This window comes from Taurulus bubalis, assembly GCF_910589615.1.
Source record: "Taurulus bubalis genome assembly, chromosome: 19".
Taxonomy (NCBI): Eukaryota; Metazoa; Chordata; class Actinopteri; order Perciformes; family Cottidae; genus Taurulus; species Taurulus bubalis.
Window position 1 is genome coordinate 2,119,658 of NC_136607.1, and position 17,439 is coordinate 2,137,096.

The following is a 17,439-nucleotide window of genomic DNA, read 5'->3' on the forward strand; positions in this document are numbered from 1 at the left end:
TCATTCAATGTCCAGCTCCTTGTGCTCGGGGGACGGGCTCTCTCTGGCCGGCAGCAGGTCGTAGTGACAGGGGATGTGGCTGTTCTTTGGTAGATCGTACGGATCTTGACCAAACTGTGCGTCGCCATTGCTGTCTCCAGTCAGCTGGATGCTACTGACAGGCTCTGAAACCAAAGACAGGCGGGTTGGCAGTTGCAGGAAGAATTAAGTACAAAGCAAAGTGAACTTAATAGGTATATGGTATATATATCATGAATATTGTTAGTCTTAAAATGGAAAAACGCCTAGACATTTCATTAGAAAAACATGTGTAAAATATTCATTTTCTGTGATATTGTTATCTGCTTTTTACTCAGACTAGAAAAGGCTTCAGGCTATGGTCCCATTGTGTTTTCCAGTCCATAAGTCCCATTTATAGTCATCTACAGGCATCTATTTACAAAGAAATGTTCAGGCGGAAATGAAAACCTTATACTTTAGTGTGTTCAAACTCATATAACTCAGTGTCAGCAGAACTTAAAGTGATTCTGACTATTGAGGGAAAAAAGCTTCAGATTGTTGCCTTTCAAAAGAGACCAAGACCATGCATTTACTCCACATAGTTCAAGTACAGCTTGCAATTTACTTTGGGTGTACCTGGATAGGAGTTTTTCGTCAAATTTTACAGGAACGCTAAGAGGTTCATGAGCCAGAGACCGAGGCTCAGAAGTTGAACTTTCTTTGTTTCATAGAAATTTTCATAGAAATTAAATGGGACCCCGCCTCCAATGCTGTATCGGTTATCTTTAAACATTCATGCTAAACACAGATGTAGGATTCATATTTTGAAACCTGGAAATGAATTAAAATGAAACAGACTAAAACAAAGAGGTTTGATCTGAATCGAGGATCTAAGGACAGACGGTGTTGTCGGCTGTACAGATGTTGAACCTTCTTGAGGCAAATTTGTGATTTAAGATATTGAATTATATAAATAATATAATATAATATAATATAATAATATAATAAATAAAAATCTCCTCCAATGAATCGCCACCTTAACGTGGTGGAGGAGTTTGAGTGGCTCAGTGATCCTGGGAGCTATGTTGTCCGGGGCGTCAGCCCCTGGTAGGGTCTCCCAAGGCAAACAGGTCTCGGGGGAGAGCCCAGACTAAGAGCGGTTCAAAAAACCCTGATGAATTGCAGCCCACGGACTAAAGTTACCTCGCCCGGACAAGGGAAACCGGGGCACCCTCCCGGAGCCAGACCCAGGAGGGGAGCTCGTCGGCGAGCGTCTGGTGGCCGGGCTTTCGCCCATGGGGCCCGGTCGGGCTCAGCCCGAAGAAACAACATGGAGCAGCAGTCACCCCGTGGACCCACCACCCGCGGGGAGAATTATCGGGGTCGGGTGCTATGCAGACCGGGCGGCGGGCCAGGCAGGAGACCTGGGCGAGCCGATCGCCGGCAGCATAGACTAGCTCTAGGGACGTGGAACGTCACCTCGCTAGCGGGGAAAGAGCCGGAGCTGGTGCAGGAGGTGGAGCGGTACCAGCTAGATTTAGTTGGGCTCACCTCCACGCACAGCATGGGCTCTGGAACCAAGCTCTTGGAGAAGGGTTGGACTTTGTCCTTTTCTGGAGTTGCCCAGGGTGAGAGGCGCCGGGCGGGAGTGGGGATACTCACGAGCCCCCGGCTGAGCGCCGCTATGTTGGAGTTTTCCCCGGAGAACGAGAGGGTCGCCTCCCTGCGCCTACGGGTTGCAGGGAGTAAAGCTCTGACTGTTGTTTGTGCTTATGCACCGAACAGCAGTTCGGAGTATCCGGCCTTCTTGGAGTCGGTGGGAGGGGTCCTGGAAAGGGCGCCGCCTGCCGACTCCATAGTTCTCCTGGGAGACTTCAACGCTCACGTGGGCAATGACAGAGAAACCTGGCGGGGCGTGATTGGGAGGAACGGCTTGCCCGATCTGAACCCGAATGGTGTTTTGTTGTTGGACTTCTGTGCTAGCCACAGTTTGTCCATAACGAACACCATGTTCGAGCATAAGGTGGCTCATAAGTGTACCTGGTACCAGAACACCTGAGGCCGGAGATCAATGATCGACTTTGTAGTCGTATCATCTGATCTGCGGCCGTATGTCTTGGACACTCGGGTGAAGAGAGGAGCAGAGCTGTCAACTGATCACCACCTGGTGGTGAGTTGGATCAGATGGCGGGGGAGTCAGCTAGAAAGACCTGGCAAGCCCAAACGTGTAGTGAGGGTGAACTGGGAACGTCTGGCGGAGGACCCTGTCCGGGAGGTCTTCAACTCCCACCTCCGGAAGAACTTCTCACAAATCCCGAGGGAGGCTGGGGACATGGAACCCGAGTGGACCATGTTCAAAGCCTCTATTGTGGACGCGGCTGCTCGGAGCTGTGGCCAGAAGGTCATCGGTGCCTGTCGTGGCGGCAACCCGAGAACCCGGTGGTGGACACCGGGGGTGAGGGAAGCCGTCAAACTGAAGAAGGAGGCCTTTCGGGCCTGGCTGGCCCAGGGGTCTCCTGAAGCAGCTGACGGGTACCGGCAGGCCAGAAGGGCTGCAGCTGCGATGGTCGCGGATGCTAAAACTCGGGCATGGGAGGAGTTCGGGGAGGCCATGGAGAAGGACTTTCGGTTGGCCTCAAGGAAGTTCTGGCAAACCATCCGACGGCTCAGGAAGGGAAAGCAGGGCCTACCCCAGGCTGTTCTCAGCAGGGGGGGGGGAACTGCTGACCCGGACTGGGGACATCGTCGGGCGGTGGAAAGAGCACTTTGAGGAACTCCTAAACCCGGCTAACATGTCCCCCGGAGAGGGGGCAGCGCCGGAAGACTTTGGGGTGGTTTCTCCCATATCCCTGGCAGAGGTCGCTAAGGTAGTCAAAAAGCTCCTTGGTGGCAAGGCGCCAGGGGTGGATGAGATCCGCCCTGAGATGCTGAAAGCGCTGGACATTGTTGGGCTGTCTTGGTTGACACGCCTTTTCAGTGTCGCATGGGGGTCGGGAACAGTGCCCATGGACTGGCAGACCGGGGTGGTGGTTCCCATCTACAAGAAGGGGGACCGGAGAGTGTGCTCAAACTATCGTGGCATCACACTGCTCAGCCTCCCGGGAAAAGCTTATGCCAGGGTGCTGGAAGGGAGGCTCCGACCGCTTGTCGAACCTCAGATTCAAGACGAGCAGTGCGGATTCCGTCCCGGTCGTGGAACAGTGGACCAGCTCTTTACCCTTGCAAGACTACTGGAGGGGTCCTGGGAGTTTGCCCAACCAGTCTACATGTGCTTTGTGGACTTGGAGAAGGCTTTCGACCGGGTCCCTCGGGGGTTTTTGTGGGGGGTGCTGCGGGAGTATGGGGTGCCGGACCCGTTGGCACGGGCTATCCGGTCTTTGTACGCCTGCAGTAGGAGCTGTGTTCGTATCCTCGGTAGTAAGTCAGACACGTTCCCGGTGGGTGTTGGCCTCCGCCAGGGCTGCCCTTTATCACCGGTCCTGTTCGTGACTTTCATGGACAGGATATCTAGGCGCAGCCAGGGGGCGGAGAGGATCCGGTTCGGGAGTCTCGGGATCGCCTCTCTGCTGTTCGCGGATGATGTGGTCCTGTTTGCCTCCTCGGATTGTGACCTTCAGCATTCACTGGGGCGTTTTGCAGCCGAGTGTGAAGCGGCAGGGATGAGAGTTAGCGCCTCCAAATCTGAGGCCATGGTGCTCTGCCGGAAACCGGTGGATTGCTCCCTCCAGGTGGGGACAAACTGCCTACCCCAAGCGAAGGAGTTCAAGTATCTCGGGGTCTTGTTCACGAGTGAGGGTAAGGTGGAGCGGGAGATCGACAGACGGATCGGTGCGGCTGCAGCAATAAAACAGGCGCTGTACCGGTCCGTCCTGGTGAAGAGGGAGCTGAGCCGGAAGGCGAAGCTCTCCATTTACTGGTCGGTCTATGTTCCAACCCTCACCTATGGTCACGAACTCTGGGTCGTGACCGAAAGAACGAGATCTCGAATACAAGCGGCCGAAATGAGCTTCCTCCGCAGGGTGGCCGGGCTCACCCTTAGAGATAGGGTAAGGAGCTCGGACATCAGGAGGGAGCTTGGAGTCGAGTCGCTGCTCCTTCGTGTCGAAAGGAGTCAGCTGAGGTGGTTCGGGCATCTAGTCAGGATGCCTCCTGGACGCCTCCCATTAGAGGTTTTCCAGGCACGTCCAACTGGTGGGAGACCCCGGGGAAGACCGAGGACACGCTGGAGGGATTATATCTCCCGGCTGGCCTTGGAACGCCTCGGGATCCCCCAGAATGAGCTGTAGCCAGCTGGCGCTCATGCTAGTTCCCCCGCTAACTTCTGCTAGCTCCCCGACAATCACCAAAGGTAGCATGACCAGCCCCGGCTCGACACCCGACTTGGGCAGAGGGGACGCAGGCAGTAGTAGCAGCAGCGGGGAGCTAGCAGCAGCGGGAGCTAGCAGCAGCGGGAGCTAGCAGCAGCGGGAGCTAGCGCTGCTGCTAGCTTGCTACAGCGGGACACTGACCGAAGGTAGGAGCGGCTTGTAACCCGACTTTTACGGTACTGCAATTGACGTACACTCCAAAAAGCACTCACAATGACAACAACCAATGTCAACATACTACTCACCAACTTCATAGACATTGCGGTTACTGGTGGGGCTGCTGTTGCTGATCTCAGCGTACGGGGAGTCCCGTCTGGCCGGTGACTTCATCTCCACGTAGCCACACTCCGTGTTCTTGGGTGTGAGCGGAGGAGGGTCCTTTATTGTAGCGTACGGGTTTTCAGAGCTGTTGAGGGAGCAGGAGCTGGCATGGTAAAGAGTGCCCTTCAGATCTGGATGACACAGGCAGAGGAGCCAGTGAGAGGTGAATTCCAGCAGTTCAGGATGTATTTGTGTATACTGTGTACTGACCTACCTCGTAAAGACTTCCCCATGTATCTCCTGTCAATTCCGTAGGCTCCTGGTAGGAGGAAAAATAGAAATGAGGAAGGTCAGTAAATGGTGGAAGCAAAAGTTATCAGCTCAGACTACACTTTAATGTATTCTATGTCTCACCCAGTTCATTGAAGCAGTCTTCTTGTTTCCAGTCTGCAGGCAGTGTGCTGGTGTGCTCAGATAGAGGAACCCTTTTTCTCTGATCCATATGATTCAAGTTCACAAACAGCTGGTTGTTCTTGGCCTGAACAATGAATGTGAAAGGAACAAACATCAGTTAGAATGTATATCATTAATAGACAAATTCCTCATGGCATTCCTACTTTGCCATCTCTTTGACCCTCTATAGAGTCCACATCCATACCTTTCCATACGGGCCGTTGTTAACATGTGGAGAGCTGATGCACTGGGTCATAGTGTGGTAGCTGGGATTGGAAAAGTAGCTGCTGGGATGGCCCTCGCATGCTGGTGGGTGAGCGTCTGAAGGAGATGGTGACAAGAACCATTACCAGGAAGTTCATCATGAAACCCAACGTTAACAGCATCTCAATCTGTCCGACCAAGAATCAAGTGTTCATTGGGTTTTCTTAATAGTCTTCTTCATCCCTGCCTCTGTTGGCATATTGCTACATTCCTTGAGTTCATCATCAACTTTCAGCAGGTGGAATGGTGTGAAAACCAGTGGCGGGCCGTGGATTTTCTACTTGCGCATTCAGTCGTAGTCAGCTGTTCAACAGCTGGATGCTATAATGTAAACTTAGTGATTTTGTTTAGGCCAGCAGAGAAGGCTTAGCAAGCCCTGACGACCCGCCACTAGTGAAAACATTATTAGACGTGTGTGTGACGTTGCTGTGTGTGCATTTGCATCCTCATGTGTGTGTACAAATGCACTAGATTCACCTGCTTATATTTACATTCAACAAGCAGGAAGTGGTATAAGAACAAATGTCCTCTTACTTTTATTCGCATCCGCGATTTGTTCTTATTTTGTTCGTACCCTTACATTTCTGAGAGTTTTCTCGTGTTATCTTATTTTTGCACTTCTCGTTGGTAAGGTAAGAGATACATTTTTATGAGTGGTCGAGAGAAAAACACATTCTGTCTTCAGTTTGTTTGTCCATGGCAAGGACACTCAGATTAATCATCAATGCAAGGACATTAAATATGAGGAACATTAAACCCTCTGGTTCCTGTAAAATCAAGTCATCATCTTTATGTGATTAGCAGCCTTGTGCTGTTATAGAAGTATTTTGTTTTTGGCAAACAGGACCATGGACTCCAGCAACTTAGCATGAAAAAGCAGTAAGTATTTTCATTGTCCGGCAATCCTTTTCAAAATAGTGTTTAACTGTTTAAAAACAATACAACAGTCAAGGAAGCAACTGGTGGTCCAAAACCAGGAAAGACCGACCCAACATGCCTGGGACAGCACTTGTCCCTGAACCTGTAAGCACCTGCAAATGGGGTGTCAGCAGGGACCCTCATGGCAGGAGTGTAGGTCACGGCCGGCATGGTGGGCTCTTTGCCCTTCTGCTTCTTCCTGTAGATGATGAAAAGGAGGAGGAGGAAGAGCACCAGGAGCACCAGGACAATGATTCCTGCGATGGCTCCGATCTGGTAGGTGTCCACGTGCATGGCTGCACTGGTCAGACTGTTGAGGCTGCCCACCACCACACCAGCTGCAACCGGAGGAGGAGCAAATGTTACCACAGTTAGTTTGTTTGAAATGGACATTAGTCCAAGTAGATGACTCTCAATGACCCAAAACAGGTCTGAGAACGGACTACGGACTCCAGGATGTAACATTGAGGTGTGAGCTCACCTTGATCACAGCGAGCTCCCTTCCAGCCTGGGCTGCAGTAGCATGTACCAGTCATGTGATCACATGTGGAATTATTTAGACAGTCACACACCTGACGGCAGCCATAACCATACGAACCAGAAGGACACCCTGGAAATAGGGAAAAAGTTATAATTCGTATACATATATATATCGATATATATACATCTATATATATCTATATATATATATATATATATATATATATATATATATATATATATATATATATTTGTAAAGTACAAGCACTAAGAGGAGCTTAAAGAAGAAGAAACACAGACAGGATGAAGACAGCGTTACATACTTTGTTCACAGTGCCGTCCCATGAAGCCGGTGCGACAGGTGCACTGTCCAGAGATGTGATCACAGTCAGCTCCATTCCTGCACTGGCAGGTCAGAGAGCAGTCCTTCCCATAGAACCCTAATGGACAGCCTGTAAGGGCGCAATCATACGTCACATGATAGACTTTTAAAATGCTCTATTTCTGAAACAAACAGAAAATGCTGAGTCATATAAATGTCTCAAACGGGACAGTGTGTGTGTGTGTGTGTGTGTGTGTGTGTGTGTGTGTGTGTGTGTGTGTGTGTGTGTGAGTGTGTGTGTGTGTGTGAGTGTGTTACTGACGTTGTGTGCAGTAGAGGCCGGTCCATCCCGGGGTGCACTTGCATTCTCCATCATAAGCGCTGCAGTAGGCTCCGTTGTGACAGTTACAGGTGTGGATGCAGTTGGGTCCCCACTGACTAGGAGGACAAGCTGCAGCAAAGGACAACGCAGTGTCAGCGCATATCATCTTGAGTCACACCGGATAAATATCCTTTCTAAATGACATATTTGACAAAATATACGATTTAAAGAAGAAACTTGAACACATGGAACACATCATAACCATCGTGTATCTCATTGATCGTGTTATCGAGTGAACGCACGCTGAGAGCAGTCGCTGCCGATCCATCCTGGGTAACACTGGCAGGAGCCGTCGATGGGGTTACAGGTGCCGTTGTTGGTGCAGCTGCATCTCCAGGCACAGTTCTTCCCAAAGTGACCGCTGGGACACACTAAACACAAAAGACACGTGTGAATTATTATTCATGAATATTTGACTCTAAATGGGACCATCATTTACTGAATGTACATCATGCTGTGTTGAAGAAGTCCTGTTTACAATGTTCACGGAGGTAATAAATCAAGTGAGAAGTAGAGTCATTTCTCATAGACGATACAATTTGACTTCTTTTGGCAACCAGAGGAGGCGCCCCCTGCTGGCCATTAGAAAGAAAACAGGTTTAAGGCACTCCTTAATGCCCCGCTGTGAAATACAATGTGCATATGGGTAATGATGGCAAATGCCTATTCATATAAATACAGTACATTCATGCAGGAAGCTGTGACCAGCCTCAGCCTTTGAAATCCCACACAGGTTGGGCCCAGAAGCTTTTGAAACAGCGGACACTCACCCTCGTTGCACAGCGCCCCTTTGAAGCCTGGCAGACAGTCACACTGCCCTGAGACATGGTGGCACGGCCCGTTGCTGTGGACACACTGAGGACAGGTCTGACTGCAGCGGTGACCGAAGTAACCGGGAGAGCAGACTGCGGGCAAACCAGGGGAAAGTTTAGCCACACCCATCCAGGCTATTGTGCAATAGCTATCCCAGCCCTGGACTGGTGCGGAAAAGCATGCAGCTGTGGCTATTAAAGGATTTTAAGATTCTGTTCTTTGCCAAGTTTTGGAGATTTTGCAAAAATATTTGTGGATTTAACGCTGATGAAGTTTTGGAGATGAGACTCAAAGACTGGAACAGGAAGACATGAGTACAATGAAATCCAAAAGGGTCAGAAACACGAGCAGTCAGACGACAATATGATCTCAAGCACTATATTTGTTGGTCAGACTGAGTGAAATGTCACCAACAATCCCTCAGTGCATGGGAAAGTGGGCATGAACTACAACAAGTACAGTCCTTTAGGTCAAAGTTGAAGTTGTTTGAGTTATCATTGTATGCTTCAACTTCTCTTCCAAACACATTTGACCAAACTGTCTGATCATCCAACTCATGTATCTGATTTATTCAGTACAATGTTATTATTTCTAATAGGAATGATGGACAAAACTATGAAAAAAACCTCCATCCTCCTTTAAGTCAAGTGTCAGCTGTGTGATGATCTTGCGGTTGCAGTGTTGGGACTCACTCCTTTGACAGGTGGTGCCTCTGTATCCTGGAGCGCACTCACAGGTCCCTTCGTCTGGAGAGCAGGAGGCTCCGTTCTTGCAGTTGCAGGGGACGGAGCAGTTGGGGCCCCAGCGGCCCTCTGCACACACACTGTCACAGTGGATACCTACGCACACACATGCAAATACCTTTCAGTGTGTTTTGTACATAATGCATGCAGACGTGTAAACTGAGTACTGACTCCAACCCTAACCTCAACCGAATTCTAACCCGGACCGTACAACCAAGTCTGAACCCTCAAAAAGGCCTTTGAAGAAAATGTCCTCACTGTGTTGGTTAAAAAGTTGTACGGTCCTCACTATGTAGTGAGTAAAAGAACACACACACACACACACACACACACACACACATGAACGATCAGCACCATAGAGAGCAGGAAGTATGTGCTGTGGTTGGTGTCCTGTAAAGATATTCAACAGACTATGAGCCAGTAACACTGTATGAGGTCTTACCCGTCCACCCGGCCAGACAGCGGCAGTGACCAGTAGAGTGGTGACATCCATCGGCATGACTGCAGTCACAGCGCTCCCTACAGTCCAGACCGTAGGTGCCATCCTGAGGCAGACACACAGTAACCACAGGGATGACCTTCATTACCAGGTCATTCACATTTAGACTTTAGACAGAAACTCTTTTCTGCTTTTCGTGTTCTTAGGGGCAGTTTATATTATTAAAAGTGTAGAGTATGAGATCAGATACCAGTACCAGTATCTATAGCCTCGGGACAAACAGTAAGAACAAGAGTGTTTGGGGAAAGTCCCTCTCATCCACATGACACATGCTGTTTCACAGCCATTGGCAGATAAACGACTAGTTATTCACGGTAGTTTGATTGATTTTTTTTTTTCCGCCATGAAGACTCTGCCTCTGATTGGCTAGTATCCGATGCCTAGAACTTGAGGAGTTTATTGCTGATGAGCAGGATGGGTGGATGGTTAGATGCTAGATGTCCTTGTAAAACAAATGAATGTTGCCTACATGGATAAATACAATTATTGATGTTGTGTCTGTGCAAGGAAAATGTTTTGTATCTAGAGGTGTCATATCTTATGCTTAAGTAAAAACTGTCATAAAAGTCATATACAGCCCACATACTAATGTCTCAGACACGATCCGGGTTATAAAGAGCACATTCCAGGACATGTTGTTACGGGTCACATTCATGTGAACAGGGAGCGGCCCCGTAATACACAGTGCATATCCAGCCTGAGAAGATGCGCGTAGTGAGAAGGATCATCGGTTGGAAGGACACAGATAGAGTCACAGGGACCTTGCTGTATTCCAGCACTGACCAGTAGAAAGAGATCTGTAGATGCTAGGGACCGAGGACCGGGAGGCTAAACTGGGAACCTGTGGCACCTCATGTTATGACAAAAGTCGTTCAGAGAAGGACCGGGTGGGGGATGTGTGCAAAGCAGCCGCATACTTTAAAATAACCGGCTTGAACTGGTGAGGAAAGTGAGTGATGAGAAATATGAAATAAGGGATTGGACCTGAACTGAATGTTACGTTATAAATACTATGTTTTATATTACTATGTTTATATTTGTTGTGACCTGTGTGTTACCAATACATCTACGTGAATTGAACTCTGATCGTGTTCTGTGGCTGATCGATGACTGGGGTGAGTTCCTGTGGCGCCTCACCAAGCAGGAGATAGCTGCTAAGTTTATACAGCATCAGGTTTTACAACGATGAATCATCATCGATCCAGAAGAAATCAACCACAACATGTCATATTTAAACTGCATGTTAATCTTAATGTTGATAAGCCTCGTGAAAATATCAATACTATCAATAGTGATTTGTAGTGTTGAAACAGACATTGCCATCAGAGATAAGGCTGGCAGAATCAATAACTTCTTTTAAATCACTTCTTAAAACACATTTTTATAGAATGGCTTTTAAGTGATGTCGTCCTTTTATGATCTATTATGCATTTCTTTGTTCCCCTGGTTTTGTTTGTATATTTCATTTATTTATTTGTTTGTTTTCTACTCCATTTGCTCTTTTTGGTTATTTGTTTGATTTTGATGTATTCATTGCCTTCATGGTTCTTTTTGTTTACCGGTATTTAAGTTATGTATGACTATGCTTTACTTCTCTGTAACACTGTGTCTTTGTTTTTAAAGGTGCTATATAAATAAAGTTAACCTTATTATTATATTGTTGTCTTGGAAGGATAGTAGTAGAAGTTAATTTTGCTGCACTAAAGCTGTGATTTTTCCTCATTCACCTTCACGTATTAATATTGATCACATTGATTGATCAGACTCCCTGGCAGCATCCATGTCCTCTCACCTGGCAGTGGAGGTTGCACTTCTCTCCTCTCCAGCCGGGAGCGCAGGTACAATGACCGTCCAGGGCGTTGCACGCTCCTCCGTTCCCACACAAGCAGGTGAGGTTACAGCCCAGACCCCAGGAGCCACTGGGGCAGTTGATGGAGCAGTCCACTCCATGCCACCCTGAGGACACAGTCAGAGATCTCAAACGCACGTCGCTTCACTCTGTACTAGTAGAGCATTCTTGTGGTGGAAATACATTACAGTGTTCTCCTAAACGCATGGCTGAACTCTGCAAGCAGAGACAGCTCATCTTGACCTCGTCTGCTAGGCGCTATCGAAATGACGTCAATAACAACGTATATCTTGTTATTCTATGTCCTGCTATTCTGTACTTTCTTTCATTATTGAATGTATATAAGACTCTGTTCTTCTGGGTCAGACCATCTGTGGGGAAAGAGCTCTGTCCATTCAATTGAATTATTCCAAGTATTTGCTTAATAAGCAGGAATATGAATTTTATTTACAAATTTAAATGTAGATTAAATGACTCAGCAAATGTAATCATAAAAGCCTTAACTGAGCAACACAGAGTGATATGAGGTATTCTTCCTGTTTCTGGAAACATTGGAACAAGTGTCTGTATTTTTTTAACCACGAGTGACTTTTTTTAACTGCAATGATTATACCTGTGTCCTCGTATTTTATTGTATTGTATTCTATTGCATTGTATTTTATATATTGTTGTTGTATTTGTTTTTTTTGCTATATGGACCTATGAGTCTGAAATAAAAAGGAATATAATAAATAAAAAGGAATATAATAAATGCTTAAAGCCATTGAAGTGTTTCACGTCATATTTGTTTGCTCTAAAGGAGATGGAAAAGGTGAATTTCCATGATTTCCTTGTTGTGAAATAGTAACAGACTAGAATAAACATTTCAGATCAAATCTTTTAAGAAAAAAAATCCCACAGCATGAAATAAGCGTATTGACATAATTACATATAGAAATACATTGCACAAGTGCGTTTCAATATGTTTCCTGTCTTCCTCCTCACTCACCTGGTGTGCAGGAGCAGGATCCGTCCACAGGAGAACACTGGGCTCTGTTCTTGCAGCTGCATCTGGAGGAGCAGTCCACTCCGTGTGACCCTGCTGGACAGGCCACTGTGCAGTTGGGACCCTGAGAGGAGATACAGGAGATGAATGGATGGAACAATGATGTCACACTTCCTTCAAACGAACAGCTCAGGAGCTCTGAAGAAACACGATCAGTTCATCCGCCGTATTACACCCACAAGTGCCTCAAAGCCGTCCTTCCCATATTTATTTTTCTTCCTCACATAATTGGGCACCTTGTGTGAAACCAGTTCTCCAGGCATCAGATGTGTTCAGCAGATGTGTGACACAGCTGCTGAGTCTCTCTACCTGCAGCAGGGACGGTTTGCCAGCTCACATCAACCAGTTCAACCTGTTCAACTGCATTCGGTCGGTAATTTAAAAGCGATATCGAGAGCATGTATGAAGCAGCCGGGATGAGACATCTGGTTTTGTCTGGTTTTCCCCGCAGCGCTGATGTCTCCATGACAAACGCTATAAAGTGCTTGAAGCAGATACATGCACATGGAAACAATGGGGACTTGTCTGCTCAGAACAGCACTTTGAAATGGTTGTGTGTGTGATGTGTACAATCATCCGGATATCTGCTCATGTGGTTGGATGAGATTATTTCAATCAATAAAAATGGCACGATATAAAAAAAATAAAAAATTAACATTTTATATTTATATTGTACCTCGTTTATTTAATCCATTACTAAAAAATAAAATAACTATTTGTGGCTTTAGGTGAGGTCCATGCTGAATTTCCTGGAAAGCTGATGTGGCTGTTTATACCTTCTGGAGTCTTAACATTACAGTGTGGGTGGGATCATCATATCTATACAGAGTCAGCTCAGACTACAGCTGCACAGAAGTACTGGTTGGATGGATAAACTGTTGATACTTTCTGAAGGTCACGTGCTGAAACGACCTAAAATGACACACTTGTGGAGTGAAATGTCTGTTTCTAGCTTTCGGGATGTATTACTGAACTTTGGACAGAGCAGGCTAGCTGTTTCCCTTTCTTGCTTCCAGTCTTTATGCTAAGCTATCTACCAGCCCGCCACATATCTAAATCTTTAAAACAGGACACAGGAACTTACACTACAGTACATGCTTAGCGTGTACTGGACACAATAAAAGGATTTATTCATTAATTTATGCTAGAAACCCAGAAAAGAAAACAGCATCTGCTGACCTCGCTGTAGTTCCTCCTGCTGCCACGCGATGTCCCTAAAGAGCTGCATTCTTACCGATAGCACCTTTAAGGTGTACTGTAGTGAAGACGTTCAGCTCCTAAAGTGGGCTGTTAGTGTCTGGTCTGGCTTTGGGCTGCTGGCACACATTTGCCTCAAAGGCCTTGCGCCACAACCACATGCTTTATCAAACACACCGTATATGCCTATGAATGAACGTGAGAGGTGACCTGAAGCACATTGTGGCGTTGCAGAAATGTGGTTTTACCGTGAAGCCTGGAGCGCAGATGCACTCCCCGGTCACGCCGTGGCAGTCGGCACCGTTCTGGCACTGGCACACCTGCTGGCAGGACTCTCCATAGAACCCCGGGGTGCAGGTCTCGTTGCAGTAGAGGCCGGACCAGCCAGGCCGGCACGTACACTCCCCTGACATCGGGTGGCAGCTGGGAAAAGAGAGGAACACATAGGGGCATTGTTCTTCCTTCTTCTGTAGTTGGTGCTCAGACTGTAGGCCCATTATTGCCTCTCAGATTTGGGATTCCTACCTTTCAGTACCAGGGGCAGTGTCTTTAAGAGTTCATTATACTTGAAGCACTACTTTCTACTTTTGGCACACAAAACAATGGTCAATAGACTGTACTTGTACAGATCTTTTCTAGTCTTCCGACCACTCAAAGCTCTACATGTCATCATTCACCCATTCATACACTGATGGGAGGAGCTACCATGAAGGTGCCATCGGCCCATCAGGACTAACTAACATTCACACAGCGTAGGCGGGAGCAACTTGGGGTAAAGCGTTTTGCCCAAGGTCATGTCGACATGGACAAGCGGAGGCGGGGACCAAACCACCGACTCTCTGATTGAAGGACTGAACCACAGTCACTCCTGCTGTCTTATGGCAGCCTGAATCAACAGAGTATTGCATATTCCAACAGCATTGTAAACAATACAGACTCATAAAAACACATCTCTCCCTGCTTGAAGCGGCTTAATTAAACTAGTATCTTTGCAAATGAAATGTAAGTTCAGCATATTCTCTACCAGCTGATAATCAGCTCTGACCTGGTGCCTCATATGCCGCCTACACCCATTCTATTGGGTTTCCAGCCTTTTCTGTCGCCCAGCACGACCAAATGGAACTCTGCCTGAAGTCACATGTGGTGTTTCACTTAGTTTTTCAAAAGAAAAGATAATGAAGTAGATCACTGGGTGAAGCGGTTGTCAGATGCTGTGAGACTGACAAGCGCTCTGTCTGAAACATACTGAGGCCGGAAGGATGGGGATGTTGTGGTTCAGATCATAGCACCGAACATGCCTACCGGGCTCAGGTCCAGGGGCCCAAAGAGGCCCAAAGAGGCCCAAAGACTAAGGACTAAAACATGTCCTTCAAAGAGACCAACAAGTTAGAGATTCAAAGTGTTCACAAAGAAACATGAAACGACTGCAAAGAGACACACAATGACTACAAAGAGACACAACACAACAAGAACACTATAAAGCCTGCTGGTCTTGCACCTATGATGAAGAGGTGGAGGGGCCTTTTGCATGTCTGTGCCCAGGGGCCCATCGTCTCATAATCCACCCATGTGTCCAACATAGACAAAGTATTTTTCAGGGACCAAAGTGTTGGTCGAGGGGAATTTTGTACCTGCTAGTGATGCTGTAAAAAGAAAAAATGCCCGTAGGTGTATATGTGCCCTGTGATAAACTGACTGATTTAATAAACACATATAAAAAAGACCAAATCTGAGCTCAAAGCTTTACACATTGAAATGTCCCGAATCCAAACCGGACCACAATATTTTCTTAAGACAATCCAGGTCGTCTGGGAGGCAGAACTCTAAGAGAGGCTGGACTGCTCCTTAAACTGGAGCACAAACTAGATTGTGCATGTAACTGACTGAAGGACTGGACGCCTCCGTGCCAGCAGGGTGGAGGTTATCTGCAGTGACACAGGTGGAGCGGGCCTGTGCTTGTTAGTGGTTGTGTTTGACTGACAGCTGGCCCACCTGACACAGCACTCCCATTGAGGAGCAGCGGAACAGCTGTCCCTGCAGACATGCAGCTGCCAGCTGCGGCGGCCCAACTGATCACTGTACTGGCCCACAGCGGTCAGCTGTCTCCAGGGTCAACCATCACAGTGACAAACATAAACAGACAACACGGCAATACCTCTCACTCACATCTGTTCACACTGGAATTTGACAGATACAGCTTTGAACCCTCAGAGCCATGTTTTGGAATATTACAAACACACTCCAGACTCTTTTTTCCAGATGTTAAAACTCGGGAACATTCCATTGATCCCGTCTACTACATGCAGAATGAAGTTTGAACGCTATTTGCTTGCATACCTGCGTGTGTTCTGGGCGTAGCACGGACACTTCCTGTCACAGCGGAGGCCGTAGTGTCTCTCAGGACACAGCCGGACGCCGCATGTCTCCCCCGTGTATCCCGGCTCACACAGACACAGCCCGTTGATGTGGGAGCACTTGCTCTTGTTCTCACAGCGGCACGTCTTCGCACAGCCGGCACCGTAAGTACCGACCGGACACTCGTCCTGGCACCTGTTCACAGAGAGAGACGGCGAGGTATCCGTGGTTAGGGATTTGAAAAGGTGGAGGTGATCAATAACAGTTCTCCTGGAGGATGAAATACCTCTGTGTGTTTTACTCTTGTTGCAACTGTTTCTCCTTTAATTAGGTTATGGAACATGTTTTGTTGGTACGAGAGCAAAATGCTTTTGGGTTGTTGTCACGCAGATTAAGTTGACAAACAGTATCTGAAAAATGTTCATTGACAATGTATTTTTAAGATGGGGAAAAAAGGATGTTAAGCAGGACTTGGTTTAGCAATCTGCACACAAATTAACTACAACAGACAGACGAACCCGACACAGTTAAATAAACTGTACAAAGCATGCAAACATTTTAAAGTCGGACCTCCACATCGTGCATCTGGCATTCTGAATGAAATGTAAGAATTCTGTTAAAATGTTTAGGTTAAAGCAATGTCATAATCATATGTCATAGTCATACCAGCTACATGGACACACTGAGTCACAGCCCACACACAGTCCCTCTTTAGTTGTTCAAGCTCAAGTTATATATCTCTACATTATGGAACAGAGTCATTCCAGGAGTACACCATGAAACTAAAATAATTCCAGTTATGCAAGTTATGACTTATGGTTGAGTTTATGAGAAAACTCTTCATGCATTTTAAAAGATTGTGGTCACTGTATGCATTTAGTTTCAAACTGCTGACTGTGTGAAGTCAGCGTTGAGAAAATATTGTAACTAATTCTAAAGTAAAAACCTCGAAATGACGGAAAAAAATGAACGCCTTTTTACAAGTCAGCTATAAAGAATAAAACATGTACTTGCAGAGTCTGCCTGTATTCTATTTCCCTGACACTGATAATCAATTAAATGAAAAGATGATATAATTTGAAGTATGAACTCCCTTCTGCTTTTATTCTGGAGGCAGCAACAGGATGTGGTAAAAAGTAGACATGGACATGAGGGGGTCAAAGTGTCAGAGTCAAGCTTGCTCATCCACCCCATGAACGCCATACTAGGAACTGCCTGCTTGGCTCACCAGACATCAACCTCTGCAGCCATGAATATCCAACTAATGACAACGCTAAATAGATATCCATATATAGATAGCATCAACTATCCGCAATAACATCACTGTTCATTCCAGATATATACGATATAGAACTTTAATGCACGTACCAACCAACTAGCATGCGCATGGTAACTAGCATGGTAACTTCTAGCATGTGCTCGGTAACTAGCATATGCTCGGTAACTAGCATACACATGGTAACTAGCATATGCATGGTAACTAGCATACGC

The 17,439-nt window shown here is 46.9% G+C and overlaps 1 protein-coding gene across 2 annotated transcripts in view; it reads right to left on the reverse strand.

The window, feature by feature from the left end:
• Nucleotides 1-17,439, reverse strand: part of megf10 (multiple EGF-like-domains 10) — a gene marked incomplete at both ends in the record, with an annotated part of 39,895 nt that continues 22,456 nt past the window's right edge. The window contains 17 exons of one of the 2 annotated variants that reach the window (XM_079235139.1): nucleotides 1-164; nucleotides 4,613-4,819; nucleotides 4,903-4,947; nucleotides 5,043-5,166; nucleotides 5,287-5,402; nucleotides 6,377-6,601; nucleotides 6,745-6,873; nucleotides 7,067-7,195; nucleotides 7,388-7,516; nucleotides 7,690-7,818; nucleotides 8,218-8,352; nucleotides 8,953-9,099; nucleotides 9,446-9,548; nucleotides 11,295-11,458; nucleotides 12,340-12,460; nucleotides 13,842-14,016; nucleotides 15,931-16,143. In XM_079235139.1, coding sequence (XP_079091265.1) covers nucleotides 1-164; nucleotides 4,613-4,819; nucleotides 4,903-4,947; nucleotides 5,043-5,166; nucleotides 5,287-5,402; nucleotides 6,377-6,601; nucleotides 6,745-6,873; nucleotides 7,067-7,195; nucleotides 7,388-7,516; nucleotides 7,690-7,818; nucleotides 8,218-8,352; nucleotides 8,953-9,099; nucleotides 9,446-9,548; nucleotides 11,295-11,458; nucleotides 12,340-12,460; nucleotides 13,842-14,016; nucleotides 15,931-16,143 — 2,455 coding nt within the window. Of the gene's footprint in view, nucleotides 165-4,608; nucleotides 4,820-4,902; nucleotides 4,948-5,042; nucleotides 5,167-5,286; nucleotides 5,403-6,376; nucleotides 6,602-6,744; nucleotides 6,874-7,066; nucleotides 7,196-7,387; nucleotides 7,517-7,689; nucleotides 7,819-8,217; nucleotides 8,353-8,952; nucleotides 9,100-9,445; nucleotides 9,549-11,294; nucleotides 11,459-12,339; nucleotides 12,461-13,841; nucleotides 14,017-15,930; nucleotides 16,144-17,439 lie in introns of both variants that reach the window. The other variant, XM_079235140.1, reaches the window with a different exon arrangement.